General features: G+C 41.4%; 2 protein-coding genes and 1 long non-coding RNA gene across 25 annotated transcripts in view; 2 read left to right on the top strand and 1 right to left on the bottom strand.

Moving 5' to 3' along the window:
* Positions 1 to 2,035, top strand: part of MFF (mitochondrial fission factor) — a 25,702-nt gene extending 23,667 nt beyond the window's left edge. For 22 of the 23 annotated variants that reach the window (XM_015563672.1, XM_006763412.2, XM_015563674.1 and 19 more), the window contains one exon: positions 1,203 to 2,034. In XM_015563672.1, the coding sequence (XP_015419158.1) occupies positions 1,203 to 1,334 (132 nt within the window). In that variant the 3' untranslated portion in view covers positions 1,335 to 2,034. Of the gene's footprint in view, positions 1 to 1,202 lie in introns of all 23 variants that reach the window. The other variant, XM_006763413.2, reaches the window with a different exon arrangement.
* Positions 2,036 to 4,147: 2,112 nt separating this feature from the next.
* TM4SF20 (transmembrane 4 L six family member 20) lies at positions 4,148 to 17,477 on the bottom strand. Its single transcript, XM_006763426.2, has 4 exons — positions 17,086 to 17,477; positions 10,895 to 10,960; positions 7,100 to 7,245; positions 4,148 to 5,198 (listed from the first exon to the last, which is right to left on the bottom strand). Exons 1-4 carry the CDS (start codon positions 17,266 to 17,268, stop codon positions 4,925 to 4,927), a joined length of 669 nt encoding a protein of 222 aa, XP_006763489.1. The 5' UTR covers positions 17,269 to 17,477; the 3' UTR covers positions 4,148 to 4,924.
* On the top strand, positions 5,136 to 22,308 carry LOC107183019. Its single transcript, XR_001513800.1, has 3 exons — positions 5,136 to 5,216; positions 7,127 to 7,257; positions 22,020 to 22,308. It is a non-coding gene; the product is annotated as an uncharacterized LOC107183019 (long non-coding RNA).
* The last annotated feature ends 13 nt before the right edge of the window (positions 22,309 to 22,321 follow it).

Consider the following 22,321-nt stretch of genomic DNA (forward strand, 5'->3'; position numbering starts at 1 on the left):
GTGAGCCTGACCAGGGACTGAACCTAGGAATTGGGCCTGCCCTCTGCCACCCGGGAGCAGGCCTAAGCCAGCAGGTTGTTATCTCCTGAGGGGTCCCAGACTGTGAGAGGGCACAGGCCAGGCTGAAGGACCCCCCTTCCCCCCCTAAGTGCACAAATCTTTGTGCACCGGGCCTCTATTTATAGATAAATAACTTGCACACGTGCTTTGAGACTTTAAAAGGAGTAGAAAGCCAGTTGGGAAACTATGAGTTTCTATGATAATTAACATAAGTGGAATCACCAGAAGATTCTACAGAATTTATATTTGTATGACCTGGCAGCAAGGGGAGCTGCTACTTCTGCAGCTCTCTTTGCTCCATTGCCCGTTTGGGAACCCAGCTGTCTGGAGTCCGTTTAGTGTAGTGATGAGCAGTTCAGGGTCACTAGCTTTAGGATACAGAATGTAACCCAGTATTGGGGTGGGGGGTATTAAAAAGCTGCCTTGGGCCCTAACCCATTTAGCTCAGTGGATAAGAGTGTTGGCCTGAAGACAAAAGGGTTCCGGTTTTGATTCTGGTCAAGGCCACATTCCCCTGGTTGCGGACTCAATCCCCAGTAAGGGACGTGCAGGAAGCAGCCAACCAATGATTCTCTCTCATCATTGATGTTTCTATCTCTCTCTCCCTCTCCCTTCCTCTCTGAAATCAATAAAAATGTTAAAAAAACAAAAAGCTATTCAAAAATGCCCAGATGGAAATATCTTAATGATGTAAAGCAATGCCACTTTTCCATTGGCAGTAAAATAGGATTGGTAGTGTAAGAACATAGTATCCCGTGGAACCAAATAAACTACCCATTTTGAGTAGTGGGAAAGGTGATTTTTAAACACTTTTATTGTTTACTGAATTGGCCCTAACAGAAAAGTGGTTGCTTAGCATGATAAAAGAGAGGTACTTTCTCAGATGATCGGAATGGCCATCCCCGCCCTACCTGGGTTGCAGGTTCTATCCCCATGGGGTCACATGTGGGAGACAACCTATTGATATTTCTCCCATTGGTGTTTCTCTTTCTATATCATATGTAACTTTTCTACATAGTTTTTTTTTATTTTGCTCCAAATGAAACTTCCCATGTTTATAATAATTATTTTAACAAATTATACTACTTTATAAGAATTTGATCACTCCTTGCATTAACGCTTCTATTTTGTTTTTCATTTAGATAATCAAATTAAATCGACGTCTACAACTTCTAGAAGAGGAGAACAAAGAACGTGCTAAAAGAGAAATGGTCATGTATTCAATTACGGTAGCATTCTGGCTGCTTAATAGCTGGCTCTGGTTTCGCCGCTAGAGTAACCTCAGCTCTCAAAAAATACTGTCTCAACAGCTGGAAATATAAAGAATTTGCAAACTTCCTTGTTTCTGTGTTTGCGTTGAATATGCCATTTTATAGTCCACATCCTGAAAATGTACTTCTTCCAGAAGGGAAGGGGAAAGACTCATGTTTGCAGAAGTAAAGGTATATTCTGCCACTTAGCTGTATTCCCTTGTAACTAGTCCTGCAATAACGCCTACTTAAAATTCTCTTTGCATGTTGTGTAAATAGGCTCTGATTTGTTTTTTTAAAAGGAATTAATTTTTTGCCACATCATTTGCACAAGTAATTCTCTGAATGGGGGCAGGTAGAGAATAGATTTAGAAAAGTATCTGTAAAAGAAAAATCCTTTACTTTGATCTGTTTCCCAAACATTGTCAAACAGTTTTGTTAATAGACATGCTCGCATCCACATTCAGCATTAACACATCTGAAAGTCATGGTCTGGTGTTAGAATTAATAAAATCAAGCCACCTCATGTTTCACCTTTATTATTAAAATAAGTCCTAATATTTTCAGCAGTTTATCTAATATGTGTGTAAAATATGTTTGTTTTTATTTTAGTTTTTCAGGTGGTTTTCTATAAGGGACATTTTTACTAAGTTCATGTGTGAATGATTTAAAAAACTACAGAATAAGGTACAATTGCAGTGTATTTAATAAACTGTCAACCAAAGCAATATTTGTTGAAAAAAGGAAGATTTTTTCATCATACTATGCTGTGAGCTCCGTCACATACTCTTACCTTACATGAACCCAAGTCTCTGTCTCAGGCGCGAGTCATGCACCTAAGGGCTTGGCAGGAGCAAGACCCTATGTGCTGCTCCGAAGGAACTGACAAATCAATGGAGGAGGCCGGGAGTAGGTTTATTAAGGAATTAGAAGATGATAAAAACAACTTCATTGAAGAAGAGCAACTTGAGATACAGCTGAAGGATAGGGAGAGGGTGGAGTGTTTCATGTGGTGGATATCAGTAAAAATTAAAGTGTAAAGATTCCAAAACAAGATTGAACATGGAGGTGGAAGTGAGAAATAAAAAGCTTTGTAAATGACTAAGTACATGGGGGAGGGGGTGTACAAATACGCATTTGTAAGTTTAGGTGCCAGAGCAAAGCTGGCATGTCCCCAAAAATACCTAAACACAGGTGGTCCATAGGCTTTTAGGGACTTAATTCATGTCAGCAAACTAGTAAAATAGCAAGGAAATGACTTACCAGCTACTTGAGCTGATTGTGCTCCTTTGAGCCATCCTTTCTCATGCCCTCTGGAATGGGAGGCTTAATCTGTCTCTTCATGACTGGAGAACTGGGTCATCTAGGGCCATGGTTGGAAAACTGCAGCTCTCGAGCCACATGCAGCTCTTTGGCCCCTTGAGTGTGGCTCTTCCTAAGCCTTAGGAGTAAACTAATTAAGTTAATAATAATGTACCTACCTAGTTTAAGTTTAAAAAATTTGGATCTCAAAAGAAATTTCAATCATTGTACTGTTGATATTTGGCTCTTGACTAATGAGTCTGCCGACCACTGATGTAGGGTGATGCAAAGATTGTGAGCACTGTCGCTGCCCCTCATGTTGTTCAGCTACATAGTGTGAACTGCCCTGTTAGTCACTTGTGTTTTAATTCTATGGCTATTAGCAGTTTGGCATTCATTTAGTAAGTATTGAATCTTTGCTGAAAGCTAAGTACTAAAGATAGAATTCATCAGTTCATTCAATAGAATATTCCTAGTAGCCAAGATAGAATTCATTCATTGATTCCACAGAATATTTCTAGTGGTGGCCTTACTTTGTGTCAGGCACTGTACTTGGTACTGAGTATACCAGGAGCGGGTAAAAGAAGCATATCCCTGTACCCATGGAGCTTATGGTCTTATGGGGGAAAGTGAAATTTAAGAAGCAAGTACAAATAAAAATGCCATCACCATTGTGGTGAGTACTATCAATGAAAGAGAGCTAAGGGAGGGTAAGGGGACACCTGCTTGTCATTAGGTGGTTAGGGAAGGCTTCTCAGAAAAAGGAATATTTGTGCTAAAGGATGAAGAGGACTTAGCCAGAGATTAGACTTGGGCAGGGGGATAGGCGGGCCTGGATAGAAGAGAGGCCTTGCTAACCTGAAGCAGGAAGGAACTGATGAATTAATGGATGAGAAGCATTAGTTGGTCCTTGTTGTCTTATAATGATGGACATACAAGCAAAAACATTTATGTTACATTCTGACAGGTATGATAATAGTAGTTTGGGTAAGTGCTAACTTGATTTATTGGAATCATGCACTCTGGGAAAGCTTTCTCAAGTAGAAATAATGTAAGTTAAACTTTAAGGGTAAATTGGGATTTATAAGTGCATGAGGAGAAGGTCTTTACACAGCAAATGGATTCAGAAAGAAAGTACCTGTATGTTACTAATTTTGAAGAGCAGCTATAATGTAAGTATTGTAAGTTATTTCTACAACCTGAAGCGCAGTGAACATAAATAATTGGGAAAAAATGCAGGAATGATCACATTCAGAAAATTGTAGATTTTTAGTGTTTTCTATCATTTTAATATGGTAAATACACTGTTTTATTATGTTGTCTTTTAAAGATTATGATATATAGAAACCAGCTTTTGAAAGACTGATTTTTTCTAGGTATTTATAGTTCTTTAATTATTGTGAAAAATGCAAACATAGGAAAATAGAAAAGTATAATGACTCACTATATTCCTGTCCCTATATATAAAACAATGAACATTTTTCAATTGCTTTATTTTTTGTTGACGTATTTTAAAAACATGACATTTTCCCCCAAACACAAAAACATGCATTTCTAAAAAATAAGGACATTTTTTAATATTACCATAAAGCCATTATCAGCTGTAAATATTCACAATAAGTCCTTAATATTACCCAAACCAATCCTGTACAACTTTGTCCTATTTTCCCTATAAGGTCTGTATAATACATTTAGTTGAATAACATCTCTTTGTTCTCAATATGAATAGTTTCCTCAATACATTCCACTTGTTTTTTCTCTGTAATTTTCTTGTTGAAAACAGAAGGCTATTATCTATTTACTGTCCTACCTTTAGAATTTGAGTCTCTCTCTCCCTGGATTTCCAGTAAGTGAGGAATTCGGTATAAAAAACTTGATTACATTCAGGTTAGATAGTTATTTTTTCTTAAAGTATAAAGAAACACAAGGAAAAGGTCCCCTACTTTGACTTCCAAGATAACTTGTTCCCTCTCGTTCTCCCTTCCTCCATCACCCATCTCCTTTCCCCTCCCTTTTTTCCCCTCCCCACACAAGAATGTAGTTAAAAAATTCAAACATCACAAAAGGATTCAAAACACATGGAAAGCTTCACTGCACCCCAAAGTCAACTACTGGTGATTCTTATGAAAGTGGTTTGCATTTACCAACATTGTATGTAAAAGGCTGATTTTTTTTTAATCACCTTAAAAACAACCTTTTGGACTAGAAGGATTAATACAACTTTCTAGCCAATGTTCTGTTAATGAACTTCTAAAAGGGTATCTTTTAAATGTAGTTCTCAGATGATTCAAACTGCTTATATTTCCATTTTGTTACACAATTCGACTTCTTCGCTTGGAGACTCCACACAGACAGCCCAGGAAACCGATGACAATCTGACTGAGTGCACACAGGAGCTCAAGGTTCCCCACAAGCAGTAGGCCTACAAATACTGAGAAATGGATAGTCTTGTGCCTCTTTTCTTGCAAGTTGTATTTTTTCAAGTCACTGGCCATGGTGTCATTCGTGGTGGAAGAATTTAAACTGTTAGGAGCTACGCAAGATCCATTGAAGTACCACTGTAGATTGAAGGATTGGGGATCAATCCTTCCAGAAAAATAAAAGGTAAGATGTTTAAGAATTTCTGTGGCCATCAAAAGAATGCAACATTGTGCCCAGGAAAGTATAGTAAAACAAAGTACTTTTGAAATTTGCCTAGAAATTTTAGCTAAGATCAGGGTTTCTGGGTATGTGTCTATATACTATACTAGGTTAAAGCTTTTTGTTCATTATCCCATCTTTCAACAGACGGTTTCTATGTAGCCCTGGCCAGTGTGGCACAATGGTAGAGTGTTGGCCCTCGACTGAAGGATCTTGGGTATGATTCCCAGTCAAGGGCATATACCTCGGTTGCAGATTCATTCCCAGCCCTGGTCCGGGTGTGTGCAGGAGGCAACTAGTCAATATGTGCCTCTCACATGGATGTCTCTCCCTCCCCACCCTCCCTTCCACCCTCCCTAAAAATCAATGGAAAAAATGTCCTCGGGTGAAGATTAATCAAAAACCAAAAAATGTTTTCTATGTCAAAAGTGGTTGAACATCAACAATTGCATGTGGTTCAGACTATTTATGCAGACGTTCTTCTACTTGCTGAAGATGTGAAAATAAAGGAGCTCTCCCTTTGAAGGAGCTCAATTCTTAGTGAAAAACCACAGTGGCATCTGCTCTTAAACCAGAGGTACCGTTTTTACTCAGAGAGACATGTTAATACTATGATTATACCTGAAACCTATATAATTTTATCAGCCAATGTCACCCTAGTAAATCCAATAAAAAAGAAAAATAATATGACTGATTAAAGTGATTTGTGCCCGTTGTGACAAGGTATGGATTATGAAAAACATTTTGCCCTAACACATCTATCCTGAGGTCATTTTTCTTTGGTTCACTATACAGTAGGCTAATAGTGAGTTTGCATTTTGGGTACCAGCAACTGCAAGTCTACCTGGAAAAACAAATGGAATATGAGAGTGCACCTTGCAGTTTGCAGCAAGCCTAGGATCCCTCGTGTGTAACTGTTTACTCTCTGTAACTGTCTATCACCCCAACGAGAGTGGGAATACCTTGAGTTCTGTCACCTCCAGAGCTTAGCCTGATACATGGTGAGCTGTCATCTGCTACAGACTGAAAGAACGTGTGCAGCATCTGTGGTTGAAATCTCTCTAATTTTAGATTTCAGATCCTTTAGTAAAGGGAATGTCTGGATTGTGATTCTTAACAACTGTTGTATGAAAGTTTTGAGAGATTTATCTTTGTAAGATGAAAAGGAGGGGGAAATTTTTTATGTAACTTATTCTCTAATATAGAGAGAAGTAATGAATTAGATTGTTTTTTGTTCCAGTTTTTGACATTGTGCTTAGGTGCAGGCACAAAACCATCTTACAAGACTGAAAGGAACCATTTACTTGTAACTCTTCATTATTTGTTACTAAGTGACTTAAACTTTTAATTCATTCCTATCCACACATCTATTTATAGTGTGTCCCCATAATCCATCTGCTGCTAGGTTTCTTTTAGGGCTTATAAGTAAGGCTCTAGATTTTATTTATTTGGTTTCTATTCAATTTTTTAAAGTATAGAAGTAGTCTGTGCTTCGGGCTTACACAGTTCATTAGTTCAGAGTGTGGAGAGTCAGTGCTTCCCCAGGGCTTCCTCATCACCATTCTCCGAAGGTGAAAGTTAAGCTTCTGCTGTGTATTTCCCAGAATTTTTAAGGCAAGGATAAGCCATCTGAGTCAATTATCCTTTTCAACAAGACCACACCGAAACATTCTGAATGTAGTGATTCCTCCACTTTTTATGAGCTTTTGCCAGTTGGAATTTATGTGCTAAATCCATAAGAATCTGTCCCAGTAGTTTCATTTAAAAAAATAAAGTCGCTGTGTGAGCACCACATTATTCTAATCTAAGTAGCTTCGGTGTAAGACAATCAAGGAAAGGTCACTCACCTTAATTTGTCTACTGAAAATTCACAGGTACTGTTGCCTGGAGGATTACAGATGAGAGGACCTTTCAAGAGAGCCTGCACGGATACCAGCACGCAGTACACAGCACCAACTATTGTGATTATATTCAGAAATGATGAAAGAAACATCTGAAAAATAAGGTAGTTCATATGCACATGTCATTACATGTTCTTGGTCTGTTTCAAGTTTCAGCATCAGATCTACAGTTGCCCTTCTCCGGCCAATTTGTAGCCCTAGATGTTAAGATCACAGTTTTATTGGGTGTGAATTATAGAAGGCAGAAGGCAAAGTCTGCCATTCTGTTGAATCACTAAAGGAGTGTTGGTCTTGCCGTGTTTTCTGAAAATTCTGAACCTTGTCCATTTTAACTGAGCACTGAGATCTGGTTACTCAGTCATACTCTGTGTACCTCCTACTTCATAGAAAGAACCTTGACTAGATCATCAGCACCCACACTTTGATGTCTGCTCTCTTGACTCCTAAATCTTTAGTCTGGATTTGGCCCTGATCTTGAAAGTGGCCTGAGGTCAGCATTTTGCAGTAATCAATACAGTGTAGAGTTACAACAGGGCTTCTCTATCCCAGCACAACTGGCCTGTGGGCATTTTGCTGTTGGGGCCTTTCCTGTGCACGGTACAATGGGCAGCATTCCTGTCTCTACCCACTAGGTGCCGCTAACACACACTCACCCAGGTGTAGCAATCAGAAATGTTGCCAGACATTATAAATGTCCCCCTGAGCAGGAGCTTGTGGGGCAGAGGGTGCATGCAACTGATTTTGGTGCAGCACCACCACTGAGTCAGAGGGAAAGACTGTAAGCATCTTTCATTTTGTGAATCAGCACAGGAAAGCATGAGATTTGGGAATAGGAAGTGTTATGGCCCAAATGAAAGTTGGTTTCCAAAAAGAAGTTCTGTGTTGTGTTAATCACTGTTAATTATGATTTGTAAATCTGCAGAAATAAGGGAAGGATTTCTTTTCCTTTGATGGGGTAATATCGCAGCTCCTAGAGGGGTCACCTGTTGCATTCTTTAGACCTGCCCTTAAAGGGTAGGCAGAGTAAGTGACTATGTATACAGTGTGTGTCGAGGGAGCTTGGGCTTTGCTACCCTTTCAGTAACACCACGAGATGGATGCTATTATTCCCATCTTATGGTTGAGGAAATGCAGTCCAGGGAGTTTGGCAATGTGTTGGGACCTCACGGCTGGTAAACGTGAGTGCTCAGGTCTAATCACTAACTACATTCCTTCCAGCCAAAGGCCCAGAATGATGGGTTTGAGTGTGATTCAAATCCTACTTCTCCCACACTACTGTTCAATTTGCTCGTCAAGAAACGTCACTGTGTTTATTTTTTGGTCATCTATGATTTCTGACTTCTCATCACTGCAGAGAGGCCTGGCTTTAGAAAGTGATTCCAACATCTGTATTTCCCCTAGACTTAGGGTTCATTTAAATGACTCAGGAAACCTAAGTATTCAGAAGCAAAATCAATAAATGGATAAAGGGAAGGAGCAGGGAACAGTTCAAGTAGGGGAAATAGTGGGAACAGTTAAGATAGAGGACAAGTCTTGGGGACCACCTCTTCCCTCCCTCCCAAGATCTAGCCTTTGCCACTTTTATGATGCTTTGGTATATACTTGAAAGATACAAGATATGACTTAAACACCAGTCCTCACATGGCTGGTGAGAAAAGTGCCTAAAAACTTTAATCAGTATAAACTGGTGATTTAATGGCCACCACCACTATTATTCCATGCTGCCCCCCACCCTTGGCCAGTGAGTCAAGCCCAACACCTGCGTGAAAAGGTGGTTTGATTATTCTCAACTCTCTGTCCCTAAAGGAGAGAGAAAAATAGTCATTGAAAAGATGACAGCCAGCACCGGTTTGGCTCAGTGGATAGAGTGTCGGCTTGCGGACTCAAGGGTCCCGGGTTCGATTCCGGTCAAGGGCATGTACCTTGGTTGCGGGCACATCCCCGGTGGGGGGTGTGCAGGAGGCAGCTGATCGATGTTTCTCTCTCATCAATGTTTCTAACTGTCTATTCCTCTCCCTTCCTCTCTGTAAAAAATCAATAAAATATATTTTAAAAATCTAAGAAAAAAAGAAAAGATGACAAATTTGTCATGACAGGATATGTGCAGGGGGCAGGGACATATTCTTAATGGAAATATGATATGAGAGAAAAATATATAAGAATTCTGATGTCTTTAAGTTTGAGGATTCAGAAATATTTCAGGATATCTTTCTCAAGAATGTTTGGCCCTGGCTGGTTTGGCTCAGTGGATGGAATGTCAGCTTGCGGACTGGGGGATCTCAGGTTCGATTCCAGTTGGGGGCACATGCCTGGGTGGACTCAGGGATCTCAGGTTCAATTCCAGTTGGGGGCACATGCCTGGGTTGCAGGCTCGATCCCCAGTGGGGGGCGTTCAGGAGGCAGCCAATCAATGATTCTCTCTCATCATTGATGTTTCTGTCTCTCCCTCTTCCTTCCTCTCTGAAATCAATAAAAACATATTTTTAAAAAACACACGAATGTTTGGAATACAACATAGAGGTAATGCAAAATCAAACTCCAAGGGATAATAGTTTGAAAAGAAAAGCGCAAGGAAGGGAAACTAAAAACTAAGATTGACTGACTACCTGCAATGTATCAGGAACAAAGAGAGACTATAAATAATTAGCAAAGTAGTTATAACCCTAGATATCAAATGACAGAAAAGGGTAATTTTTAAAAATACAAATGTGTAATATTAATCTAAATGTGTATCTCTTTAAACAGTGGTTCTCACCTCTGGGAACACATTAGAGTCACCTAGAGTGTTTTTGAAAAATACTGATGCTACATCTCAGGGGAAGGGGGTAGAGGTGGAGAGATATTTTTAAGATCCTCCCTGGTAATTCTAACATCCCCATCAGGCTGAGAACCATCGCTTTCAAACCCCAAGCTCAGCCAGGAACTCACTGTGAGTGCTCATTTATTCGTCTACGCCTTCCTTAGAGAATTATGAGCCCGCACACAGTGTTATTAACAATGTTCATGGCATCAGTGGTGTAGACATTGTGACTTTGAGAGTCTGATGGATTGAGATAAAAGTTCACTTACTGGCTGTGCTACTCTGGCAAGTTATTTGCTTTCTCTGAGCATCAGTTTCTCGGTCAATAAAGCGGATCATATTTCAAAACTAAAGGGTTTTGAAAGAAATAAGATAACTTATTTGAATCTGTTCTGAGCATAGTGACAGAAGGTTAATAAGTATTCATTATTTTCCTTTTAACTTAGTTAAAATCTTATTCATAATAGGTATGTACTTAATGTTAGAAAAAAAATAACTAGTGTCTCCTTTAATCGCATCGAGCAATGAGCATCCCGAGCCTAGCAAACGACTCTTTCATATGCATGAGAGAACTGAGGTCACATTTTCCTTAAGTATTTTATACACAGCACAAAAATAACAAGTCTTGTTATTCTGAAATTGGTTGCAGCTCTGGGTGTGATTTCTAAATCTCCTTCCTTTGAAAACCTTTAGATAGTGAAACTGAAGATTGGGGAGAGGTGTGAGGCTGGCTCCAAAGTTACACTTTTATGGAGGGGAAAAAAAACCCTCACACTTTCTGTATCATCATACAAGCATCCTAAGAGGACGTTCCTAAGACTGTGGTCCTGCCACTGGAACCACACAGTGATTTGGTAGCTACCGAAGCCCCAAGTGGCTTTGCTCAGCTGTCCATACAGTTGGTGTACTTTCCCCGCCTCCCCTCGCCGCTCAGTACTCACCCCGCCTCTGTTGTTGCAGCATGCTCTTTTCCTCGCTGCCAAAGACATTGTTGTTGCTGGAATAGCCTGGAAATTACATCAACAGGAAAGATGAGTCTTACTACTTCTCATCAGATGAGAAAGCAGTCATCTCGGCCTCCTATTTGCCAGCAGTTGTGAGAAATCAAGACTCAAGAGAACAAGAAGGAAGTGTGGCAACGTCCTTGATCTTGTGATCCCATTTCAACCCTAAAGATTAAAGAGCTGGAAGGGATGGTGGGATTTCAGTAGAGCAGTTTCAAATTCTCCCATCTACATCACTTTACTCTGGGTCATCTTTAGAGAGACCTGGATTTTATTTTATTTTTAATATGTTTTCTTATTAATTTCAGAGAGAGGAAATGAGAGGAGAAATAGAAACATCAATGATGAGAGAGAATCATTGATCAGCTGCCTCCTGCACACCCTTTACTGGGGATGGAGCCTGCAACCTCACCATGTTCCCTAACTGGGAATCCAACCTTGACCTCCTGGTTCATGGGTCGAAGTTCAACCACTAAGCCACACCAGCTGGGCTAGAGAGACTTGGATTTTAAATTGAGTGAGTTATTTAGTCATTATTTGGAAGGAGTATTTCTGAAAGAATTGGTTATATCATCTAAAATTCACTTTTTTTCTTTTAGTTATTATAATCTGCAGCCACTGTCTAATTTCCCAAAAGCTGTCTGAATCTGGCAAGCATCCAGAAAGGAAATTGCTGGTTTTGTTTGCCTGACAGCTGGGAACTAAGAAGTCCATCACCATTCCTTTCTCTTCCCTAACTTTCCTCTCACTCCTGGGTCACTGCCATCTCTCTGGTTCCCAGCTTAGGATTTGGGAAATATTTTTGGTTCCACATTCTGCTTTCTACTCCTTTACATGATATGTAATGGCCTTCCTTTACGTTGATGTTCAGCAATTGTGTACATACTGCATTCTGTATCAAGGGAAATATATTCTGGCGAGGAATGCTGTAAGAAGCGACCTCACATTCTGAGGACTTAGTTTAAATTTTCAGTCCTATCTAGTCAGCAGCTGTGACTAGAAAGTCTTACTGGAAGAAGCTTTGTGTCACTGAAGAGTGGGCTGTAAATTCCTTCCCTTCCACTTGAGAAATTTTAGCCATAAGGTGGGTTTTTTTGCCGCCTCAGCACAGCTGCCTTTGAGTAGTTAGTTCTGTCTTTCCTCCTGCCCTTATTTTCTAACATTTTATTGAATTCTGAGGACATGCCAGGCACTGTCATAGGTGCTGTACGTGTTTCAGTTCATTCCGGCCTCAACCAGCCTCTTTTTATCCTCATCTTACAATGAGAAAACCGCGGCATAGAAAGTTTGAGTAAGTTCTCTAAGAAAGTGGAAGAGTTTGGATTTGAAGTGAGGCATTTGGTTTCCAAAGCCCAGACTCTTTACCGCTATCCACACTGGATAATTCTTATAGTTCTCCTCTGTTCCTTCAGAGTTGGTTCATTCTCATCTACCCACCCCTCTCTGGCTCATCTCATTGTCCTCTGTTCCTTCCCCAAATTCTTTTTCCCAAGACCACATCTACCTTTGCTTTTCCAGAGCAGGTCTAACATTTAATGCCTGACAAGGCAGCTTTCCTAACCAACTTCACCCCCTCTGACCATGTGCTGACCCCGTGGCTCTTGTGGAGAACCCTAAAGATTAAAGAGCTAGAAGGGATATTGGGATCCCTTGGCTTATCAAACTTGGCTTACCTATTACCTTGAATTCCAACACCTTTATAATTCAAAGATCACATGTATGTAGGGGCAGCCCAGCCATTCTGGAGTGGAGCTAAGAGCCCAGAAGAAAAGGGAGGAAAAATGTAGCCCTGAACACAGTTTATTTTTGTATTATTATTCATTAACTAGAGGCCTGATGCATGACATTCATGCACTTGGAGGGTCGGGGGGGCCCTCAGCCTGGCCTGCGCCCTCTCGCAGTATGGAAACCCTTAGAAGATGTCCGACTGCGGCTTAGGCCTGCTCCCTGTCGGACATCCTTAGTGCTGCCGCAGAGGCAGGCCACCGTGCTCACCAGCTGTCAGCCCAGTTTGTGGCTGAACAGTACTCCCCATATGAGAGTGCACTGACCACCAGGGGGCAACTCCTGCATTGAGTGTCTGCCCCCTGGTGGTCAGTGCTCATCATAGCAACCGGTAGTTCCTCCATTTGGTCGATTTGCATATTACCCTTTTATTATATAGGACTAGAGGCCTGGTGCACAAAATTTGTACACTGGTGGGGGGGGGGCTGAGGGAGGTGTCCCTCAGCCCCACTTGTGCTCTCTCACAGTCTGGGACCCCTCAGGAGATAACCACCTGCTGGCTTAGGCCCACTCCCCGGGTGGCAGATGGCAGGCCCGATCCCTCGGTGCCTACCCCACCTCCCCAGGTCGCGCACATGGCAGGGCCGATCCGGGGGTTGGGGCGCCGCCCTGGGTTGGGTCTCACACAGGACACCTTAGGCAGGTCACACATGGGACACCCGGGTGGGCCGGCCAATCACTGCTGCCCCACCCGGCCACCCTGAGTCAAGTCGCACACGGGACTCCTGGACAGGCCAGCAGATCGCTGCTGCCCCACCTGGCTGCCCCGGGTTGGGCCGCACACGGGACACCCAGACGGGCTGGCGGATCACTGCTGCACTGCCCAGCCGCCCCGGGTCAGGTCACACACGGACACCTGCCGCCCCGGGTCTCAGATAGCAGGCCCAGATGGCGGCAGGGCAGGGGGGATGGCGCTGTCCTGCCCTGCCTGCAGTATGCAAATTAGCCGCATCTTTGTTGGAGGTTAATTTGCATGTCGCTCTGATTAGCCAATGTGAGGCATAGCAAAGGTACGGTCAATTACCATGTTTGTCTCTTATTAGATAGGATTATGTATTAATGTATTTGTATTACAACTATAACCCTACTTTTGCCCAACCCTGTGTTTTCTTAGGAACATTTTAAGTCTCTTTTTAGTGCTATGAAAGATGATATGTATTGATTTTTTTTTCACTTAACATAAAATAGTTGAAGATAATTGCATAACACTCTTAGTCATGATTTCAAAAGATAAAAAGATTCATCTGTTTTGGGTAAGTCATAAAAACACAATGAATGTATTTTATAAAGTAATCAGTAATTAATTCCATAGTTGTTATTTACTACTTCCCACGAAATCTGGTTTTGAAGCAATACCAATTTAAAATGTTAAAGCAATTTTGGAAAGATTTCAAAAACTACAACAAAAGTGTTTATCACACAGACAGTTCTTTACTCACTTTTCTGTGTATTTACAAGTATATTGAGAGTTCAGTATTTTGACAGTTGTTGGAAAGGACACAATTCCCTTTGAAAAGGTATTCTTGCCCTAACCGGTTTGGCTCAGCGGATAGAGCGTCAGCCTGTGGACTGAAAGGTCCCAAGTTTGATTCCAGCCAAGGGCATCTACCTTGGTTGCAGGCACATCCCCAGTAGGAGGTGTGCAGGAGGCAGCTGATGGATGTTTCTCTCTCATCTCTATCTCTCTCCCTTCCTCTCTGTAAAAAATCAATAAAATATATTTTAAAAAAAGAAAAGGTATTCTTCCACACTATACATAAATATAGATGTATCTGTTATAATGAAGGACAGAAGAGTTGTAGACCATTGAAACCCTAGAGTATAGATAGCTGAGGACCAGGAAAATACACCTGTATTCTGAGCCCTTCTGTCATCCACCTGTTTGCTTGTGAACCTAGTCTAGAGTTTGAGGTTCACTATAAAATGCCTATTGAACTTTTCAAAGAGTTGTTTGATGCTTTGATGGCATTCTACCACACTGAGTAATAGAGATAGACTTGTGTAATACTCTTCGTTAATATTTATGGAGGGCAATAAAGTAAATTTAGTCACGGAACAAGGAAGTGCAGATTCTCTGGAACTTTCACAGGTTTATAGAACCTTTCTGTGCTTCAGTTTCCTGGTGACTTAAGTTTATGGATTAAGTTATGAATTTCACCTTCCCCCTTGGTTAGCTTGAAACAGCTAATCCTGGTGCTAATCCTGGTGGAAAACAGAACTTGAAAGTCAGATAAGTCTGGAACTGGGTCTCACAGCTACTGTGTGATCTTGTTAACCCTCCTAACCTTCTATTTGCTTGTCTGTTAAAATATAGTTGATAATAATCACTCAGCCAGATTATTATAGAGAGTAGATGAGATAACATTGTAAAGCATGAACCCAGTAGTTAGCACTTAGCAGTGGTCTCTGCCTTTCTCTATGCCTTTGTCCTTCTTCACCCCCTGCTCCCCTGCCTTCTTCATCAGGCTCCTTTCATGCTGGCAAGAAATTTGTTTGTATTGTGGCAAAGTCCATTTGTATCTATAGCTACACGAGTCATTCTAAATGGATTGTTTTAACATAGGAACTTTTAGGAGCTTCATGGGAATCGCCACTGTTGCTAAGTCTTGGCCAGCTGTGCCTGGCTTCTGTAAGCCGATGCAAAGGAAGCTCACACTATTCAAGTAGACGGAAGCCTCTGGAAGGGCAGAGCAGACACAAGATTTGCAGTCGCATCACTGTGTTGGGCTCTGTGCTTTCTCTCAGCCTGAAAGAGAACGTTCGTGGCAATTTGAAGAAAAAGTCCACAATTTCCCCAAAGCTTTTCCTGTAAGTACCTCTTTCTACCAGCAGGGTGAATATATTGCTCATGATACTAAAGGTACAGAAACCATCAACTTTTGGGGGATGCTTTACTGGAGTGGCTTTTTGAAGCCAGAGTAGTCTCAAGTCCAATGTGTGAGCCGAAGAACAAATATTTCTCTAAAGATTAATGTATAACCACTCAAGAGTGTTTTCACATTAGTCTGGGGTTAAGACCAGCAGTAGTCACTGATCATCATTTAGAATTAGGGATGCAGGTAGAAAACAGTGTCTGGAAATTCTTTAAAAATCTCCATGTTTCAGCATCTGTACAACACTTTGATAATATAGGTAATTGAACTGTCACACACACACATGAACACACATCTAAACAAAGGCTCGTTTTTCTGACATTAACCAGACCCTTTAGGTAGCACCCAAGTGGTAGAACAAACAAAAGCAGCCTCTTGAATGCTGAATTTCCAAACTTCAATATCCACATCCCCATTTTATGAGCATGGAAACAAAATCATAGGATAAGTGACTTGCAAACAAATATACTGGAGACATAATTAGAGCTGAGATTCTCTGCCAGGTCCAAAAACAGTATTTATTCCTCTCCACAGGTGAGTCCTACTCAGGCCACTGCATCAGAATTCCCAGGAGAGGGTCTATAAATCTATAGGGTGATACATTGGAGAGTTATGTATTATACTGCTCTGCTGCAGACATCAACAAAGATAGACCGATCAATAATTATCAAACTTAACATTCAACAAGCACCATGATGTCCTGGTATACGTAAGATCCGAGTCAAGAAGTCATTGAAGTCAGAGAGCCAGAATTTCAGGTCCCAAATCTCTTAGGCCAACTCCCTTTGGTGCAGGCAACGCAATATTCATGCCACACAATTATCATCCAGAATGTTTCTTCTCATTCCTACTGAGCGCTTCCCACACCTGCTGTATTCCCTGTGAATATCTTGAGCATGGTATCAGCAAAGGAAAGTTGAGGGAATTCATTCAAAAGTTCCCTCACACTATAAAACTTGGAAGAGCAGCCCTAGTGCAAAGAAATGAGCTAGGTAATAACCCAACCAACTTCATTTCTTAACCCTCAATATTTTTCCATTGATTTTTAGAGAGTGGACGGGAGAGAGGCAGAGAGGGAGAAGCATCGACATGAGAGAGACACATTCGTTGGTTGCCTCCCACATGAGCCCCGACCAGGGCTAGGGATCAAACCTGCAACTGAGGAGTCAAACCCGTGACCTTTCAGTCCTTGGGCTGATGCTCTAACTACTGAGAAAAACTGGCCAGGGCAGCCCAGCCAACCTTTATCAAATTTAATCTTTTTTTGATCAAGCTCCCTAGCCTGTACCACATATTTAATTTATTTACATTGTCATTCCTCATTGATAACCAATACAAATGAATACCATACCACCACTCCTCACTATCTTTAGTCAAGACACAGCTCAGCTCACTGTAAATCTGAAAGATGGTCTGTAGGACTTCGGTAAAGCACTTTTCTCCACATCAAGTCAAATAAAAGTTACTCACCATCAGACCTGCGGCTATAATTCCTGGGAACCACCACTCAAAGCAAGAGATGGGGTTTTTGAAAAATTCGCCTTCCTCAAGTCTGTTGACAATGAGAGGTATTGCATTGAGAGCTACTCCCAACAGAAGTAGAACCAACAGGCTGAATGCATTGCAGGATGTCCATCCTTCACAGCAGGTCATGGTGACCCCCTGGTCCAGTTAGAAATGCTATTCAAGTGGCTGTTTGTGTGGCACTGTCTTGCCTTTATCCTGAGCCTCCTAATCTAGTTAAAGTTTAGCACTTATGAAATTTAATTTCAGGAGGTGGTTTAGAGTCCAAGAGGGCAGACCTTATTGTGAGGACAGGAAGTAAAGATAAGTTTATATTATGATGAGATTGGGAAAGGAAGGCGGGGAAAAGGTCTGTGGTTTCTGTTAGATAAATGTATGCATGCAAATAGGCAGATAGTAACTAAGAACAAGGAAGAAGGGGTTAAAAAACGCTCCTCTAACATATTTTACCAGTGTACCGTATAGAAGTGAAAGCAAGAATACCCAGTTAACATAAACTATTTTTTCCTGTTGTGTTGACATTACCAAGTAGTGAAGTTCTTTACTTTGAAATTGTTTAACAAGAAAACAAATAGGAGATTGGGGGGAAAGTATTTTCTCTGCTACAAATGTTCTTGATTAGTCAAAATTTTAGGGAATACACAAAATTGTAAATTTCTTTATGTCATATCATTCCAGTCTTGCAGACTAACTCATTTAGAGGTAACCCACTTAGGACTTGTGGGAGGTTTGGTCAATGCTACTAGACTGGAAGTGTTCAAGTATGGACACCAGAATCAAACATAGGAATAGGAGAGAGGCTGGAGGAGAGATGATGATGTTTTATTTTCTTTAAACCCTAGTACTTACTTGGTCATTTACAGAATATTTTTAGACTAAGCTTCCCAATTGTCTTTCTACTAGTTTGTGAGCTTCTCAAGCAAAGGTATGTCAGTGCAATAGGCTTTAAATACAAAAGTTCTCACTTATGCTAATTGTTCATCATGAATTGACAAGGGGGCTCTGCTCATGGTAGTTGCTGAGAGTCCCATACTCACAGAGGCAGCCATCATCTCCATTCTGGCTTCCACAATTGTAGAGGCAGAGTGAAAAGACATGATGAGCCACATACTAAGTCTGAGCATTTTTGTTCATGCTTTATTGGCCAAATGAGTCACTCAATTATGTTTCAAATGAGTGATGAAATATAAAGCAACTTTTATCCAGAAGCAAAATGAACCTTAGGCAGCTCTAATATTTACCATGCCTTCCTCCCATCCCAGTCCATAGCACAGATTCAGCAAATGCTGTTGGGAATGATGAAGGAAGGAAAGAAGGATGGAAGGAAGGATGGAAAACAGGATTGGAAGGAGGGAGGAAGGGAGGGAGGGAGGGAGGAAGGTGTGGAGTCCATCTGTAAGTTCAGGTACAATGGGCTTAGAGAGTAGCTCCCCATCCTACAAAAGTAGGAGACAGAGGGTACTGGGGAGGCAACCTGCAGACTCTACCATATCATTAATTAATGAGTTGCACCAGGAGAAACAAGCAGTCTGCAGAAAACGAGTAGGAGGAGATGGTGAAGACACAGGTGTGCAGGAAGTGTGAGGGGTGGAAAACATCTGGCCCATGGGCCATTTAAGGCCCACAAGATCATTTGGTCTGGCCCTGCCAAGGCATTAGGGTTGAGTTAATTAAATGTTTGACCAAATATAGCAGGTTAATTTTTAAGTTAGTAATCTTGTATGGCCTGCAGATGATGTTATAAATATCCAAATGGCCCTTGGCAAAATAAAGTTCCCCACCCCTGTTCTAGATGGAGGCAGAGAAAAGGTAGCTGCCTGGTTTCTCAAAGGCCTTCTACTTTTTTATTTCTACTCTATGGAGTAGATCACTCCAGGTAGACACCTACTGACTGCAGGTCCTGTCCTTGTTTTCTGTGAGATGTCTCTACATTCTTAGAATAAATTATCCCCTTTATACTACTGTAAGTGGGCTTCCATTTATTTGCAAACAAAAATGCTAAAACTATAAGTTCCTAAAATCAAGGATAGAAATATACAAATATCTTGTCCCCTACCACACTGAAGCAGCAAAAGGAGTTCAGAAAAAGGAAGGATTCTCTCGAGATGGGCCAGGAACTAGGATTCCTCTCAGTTTTGGAGGATGGCTAGAATTTGACACAAAGAGATGGTCAGAAGGGTGTTTCTGACAGGTGCAGAAAACCAAAACTCTCCTAGCTATGCTAAGCAAGGGGATGAAGTAATTGGGGGATTATGGATACAAAATTGTTAGGAGGGGTGCAGGGGCATTTCCTATTCCTGTCCCCTGGGAATGCCTTACAGGACAGGAATGCTGAATGGTCCAGGCTGCTGCTGCCTCTGCAGTAGTCAAAGAAGGCATGGAAATTGGTCGAGTTCAAGCACACACCACTGTAGCTACAGTCCAGGAAGCCACTGCCACTGTGTGGCTCCTGTCCCTACACACCCTCAAAGCTATTGACTAAACTCTGGAGCACTGCCTGTGATGTCTGCTGACACTACAACTGTTTCTTCACTTCGGTGAAACTAGTAACTGGACCCAGGGACATCGCTGCAGTGCAGAAAATTCAACACTCCAGTCTTTCTTAACAGCAACAGACAAAAGTAGCAGAAAGAGGACTTCCACCTCATTTTTGTCTTCCACATTTCTCAAGGGTGGATCTAATTGTTGCAATATCCAGAGCTTAGATTTAGAGTATTCTAGGAAATGTAATTTTCAATCATTCTGGCTTCTGCCACACAGAAAGGCATCCTAGCTAGAAGGACATAAAAAGGGATATTGAGCAAGACAGTTCAGCATAGTGATCTTGTTTAACCTGTATGAAGAAAATTTTCTGTAGATTATCTGGGATGACCATGTAACAGGTCCTTTTAAAATAATTTGAATTATGTTTGTATTTCTTACATATCTTAGATATCTAGAATGTCTGGATATTTAGACTTGCATGTCTAGAATGATATGTAACATTTTAAAAACAAGTTGAAACTACCTGTTTAGTTCCAATGAGAACACTTCAAGAGAATTAGATTTGTTTCTTTAAGAGATAGGAAAGAGTTAGTATAAGGAAGACTGGAGTCCCAGCCAAGTCTTATTTGTACTATTGGTGAAAACAAGAGGTGATACAAAAGCATCTTGTTTTATCCTCTCCCTAAGCCCATCGCTCCCCTGCTTAGCTCCCTGCACACCATTGTCCTGGGAGCAGTGAGGATTGTAGCCAAACATCAGGAACCGCATTTCCTATTACACTGTATAGAAGAAGGTAGCTCCTGCTATTTTCTGCTCCATCTTCTCAACCCCTATCTCTGAAGCTCCACCCCATGAAAGATTCACATGACCTTAAGGTAGCTCCATCCATGCATCAAGTATGCACCACAGTACCCTGTGTTACTACCCCAGGAAGAATTTATGTGGTATGAATAGGTATGACATGCCTAGCCATGTTCTGTCAGGCATCCTGTCCTAAATACACTCCCATTAAAGGTTTTATTAGGACATGAGTTTTATATGCAGACACAGCTACTTGTCCATCAACATTCATGCTTTTACTTTTCATAGTAGACTAGAGGCCCAGTGCACGAATTTGTGCATGGGTGGGATCCAACTGGTCCTCCCCGATGGGGGTCCATCAGACAGGGCTGGCAGGGGGGGAGGGGCCTCGGATAGTTGGCAGCAGGCTCCGCCCCCAATAGGGGTGTTGGGGGCCAATCAGGGGGGACAACGATCAGGGCCCAGATCAGGCTGGTTGGCTACCGCAGTGCCTGTCATAGCCACCAGTCGTTCTGGTCATTCTGGTTATTTTGGTTGTTCTGCTGTTCCAGTTGCTGGGCTTTTATATAGAGAGATAATTGTTGGAAAATGTCTGCCAGTCATGAACTACATTTCCCAGCTCTCCATGCATTTACATTGGGCCAAGTGACTACTTCTCATCAATGGGAAGTGAGGGAAATAGACTGTGTCACTTTCACACTAAGGATCTTAACACATTGTGGACCAGTAGTTTTATTGCTGGCTTTGCCCAGTGGCCAGATAAGTTTCTATTGAATGGGTACAAAAAACGTTTTACATAAATGTTAAAGGTATGCTTTAAAATTAAATGCCCACTGTATTTTGAAGTTATTTATTACATGTTCTTACAAGCTAATATCTTTTTAAAGAATTCTCGTGATAGGCCACAAACCTTAGAACAAAAAACACGAGAATTCTCGTGATCTGTCCGCAATGTGTTAGGTTGGTAATTATGTATGGCTTGCGAATGAGGTTATAAATATCCAAATGGCCCTTGACAGCTTAGCATTTTATTCAGAAATTATATTTAGGAGTATTATTAGAAAATACTAAAACAGTAAGAAGCATACAGTATATAACCAAGGTCAGTAATAACACAAGTGCAGGAGCTCTACAAACAGAAAAGTAAAGATTTCAAAAGAATTAAATACATTAAAAAGCATTATTTCATTCCACTGAGCTCATTAATGTGAATTGTTACACCCTAAGGAGCAAGCTGTGGCCTGTTCTTATTGCAGTACAATTGATAGATCGAGTTGGATTGAAAGATGTTTATGTATGTACTTTATAAATACTGTGTATATGTAAATGACAGTACACCAACATATGTAAAAGTGTCTATCGGGTAGAGAACCTGCAAGTTTAGTTTTGAGAACTCAGTAGTGTCATATACCACTAAAATTATAAAGGTCTTTAGAGATTCTTAGCTCAAGCTTATCATTTTACAGTTGAGTAAGTATGACAGTAAAACTCAGGGAAGCTAAGGTGACATTCATAATCAGGCTGTTCTGGCAGAGCATGGACTTGATTTGGGGGCTTCTGACTTCTAATCAGGTATCTTTCTATTAAATCACAAGCTCAATGTGTAGGTGAACCAGAGAGATGAAAGTTCAGGATGTCTAAACATCTAAGCACAGGAGTGATCCCACCCCCTGCAGCACCTGCCAGGAGACCGGGCCGCCTAGCAGCAGCATTGCTTCTGACAACAGCACTTACACTGGCAGCACTTCTGCTGGCAACAGCCCTTCCCACAGCCACAGCCACAGCCACAGCCACAGGAGCCGCAGCCACAGGAGCCACAGCCACAGGAGCGGCGGCAGCAGCAGACCACGGGGACGCTGCAGCAGCCCCCACCGCAGCCACAGCCGCAGGGGCCGCC

This window comes from Myotis davidii, unplaced genomic scaffold, assembly GCF_000327345.1.
Source record: "Myotis davidii unplaced genomic scaffold, ASM32734v1 scaffold575, whole genome shotgun sequence".
NCBI classification, from domain to species: domain Eukaryota; kingdom Metazoa; phylum Chordata; class Mammalia; order Chiroptera; family Vespertilionidae; genus Myotis; species Myotis davidii.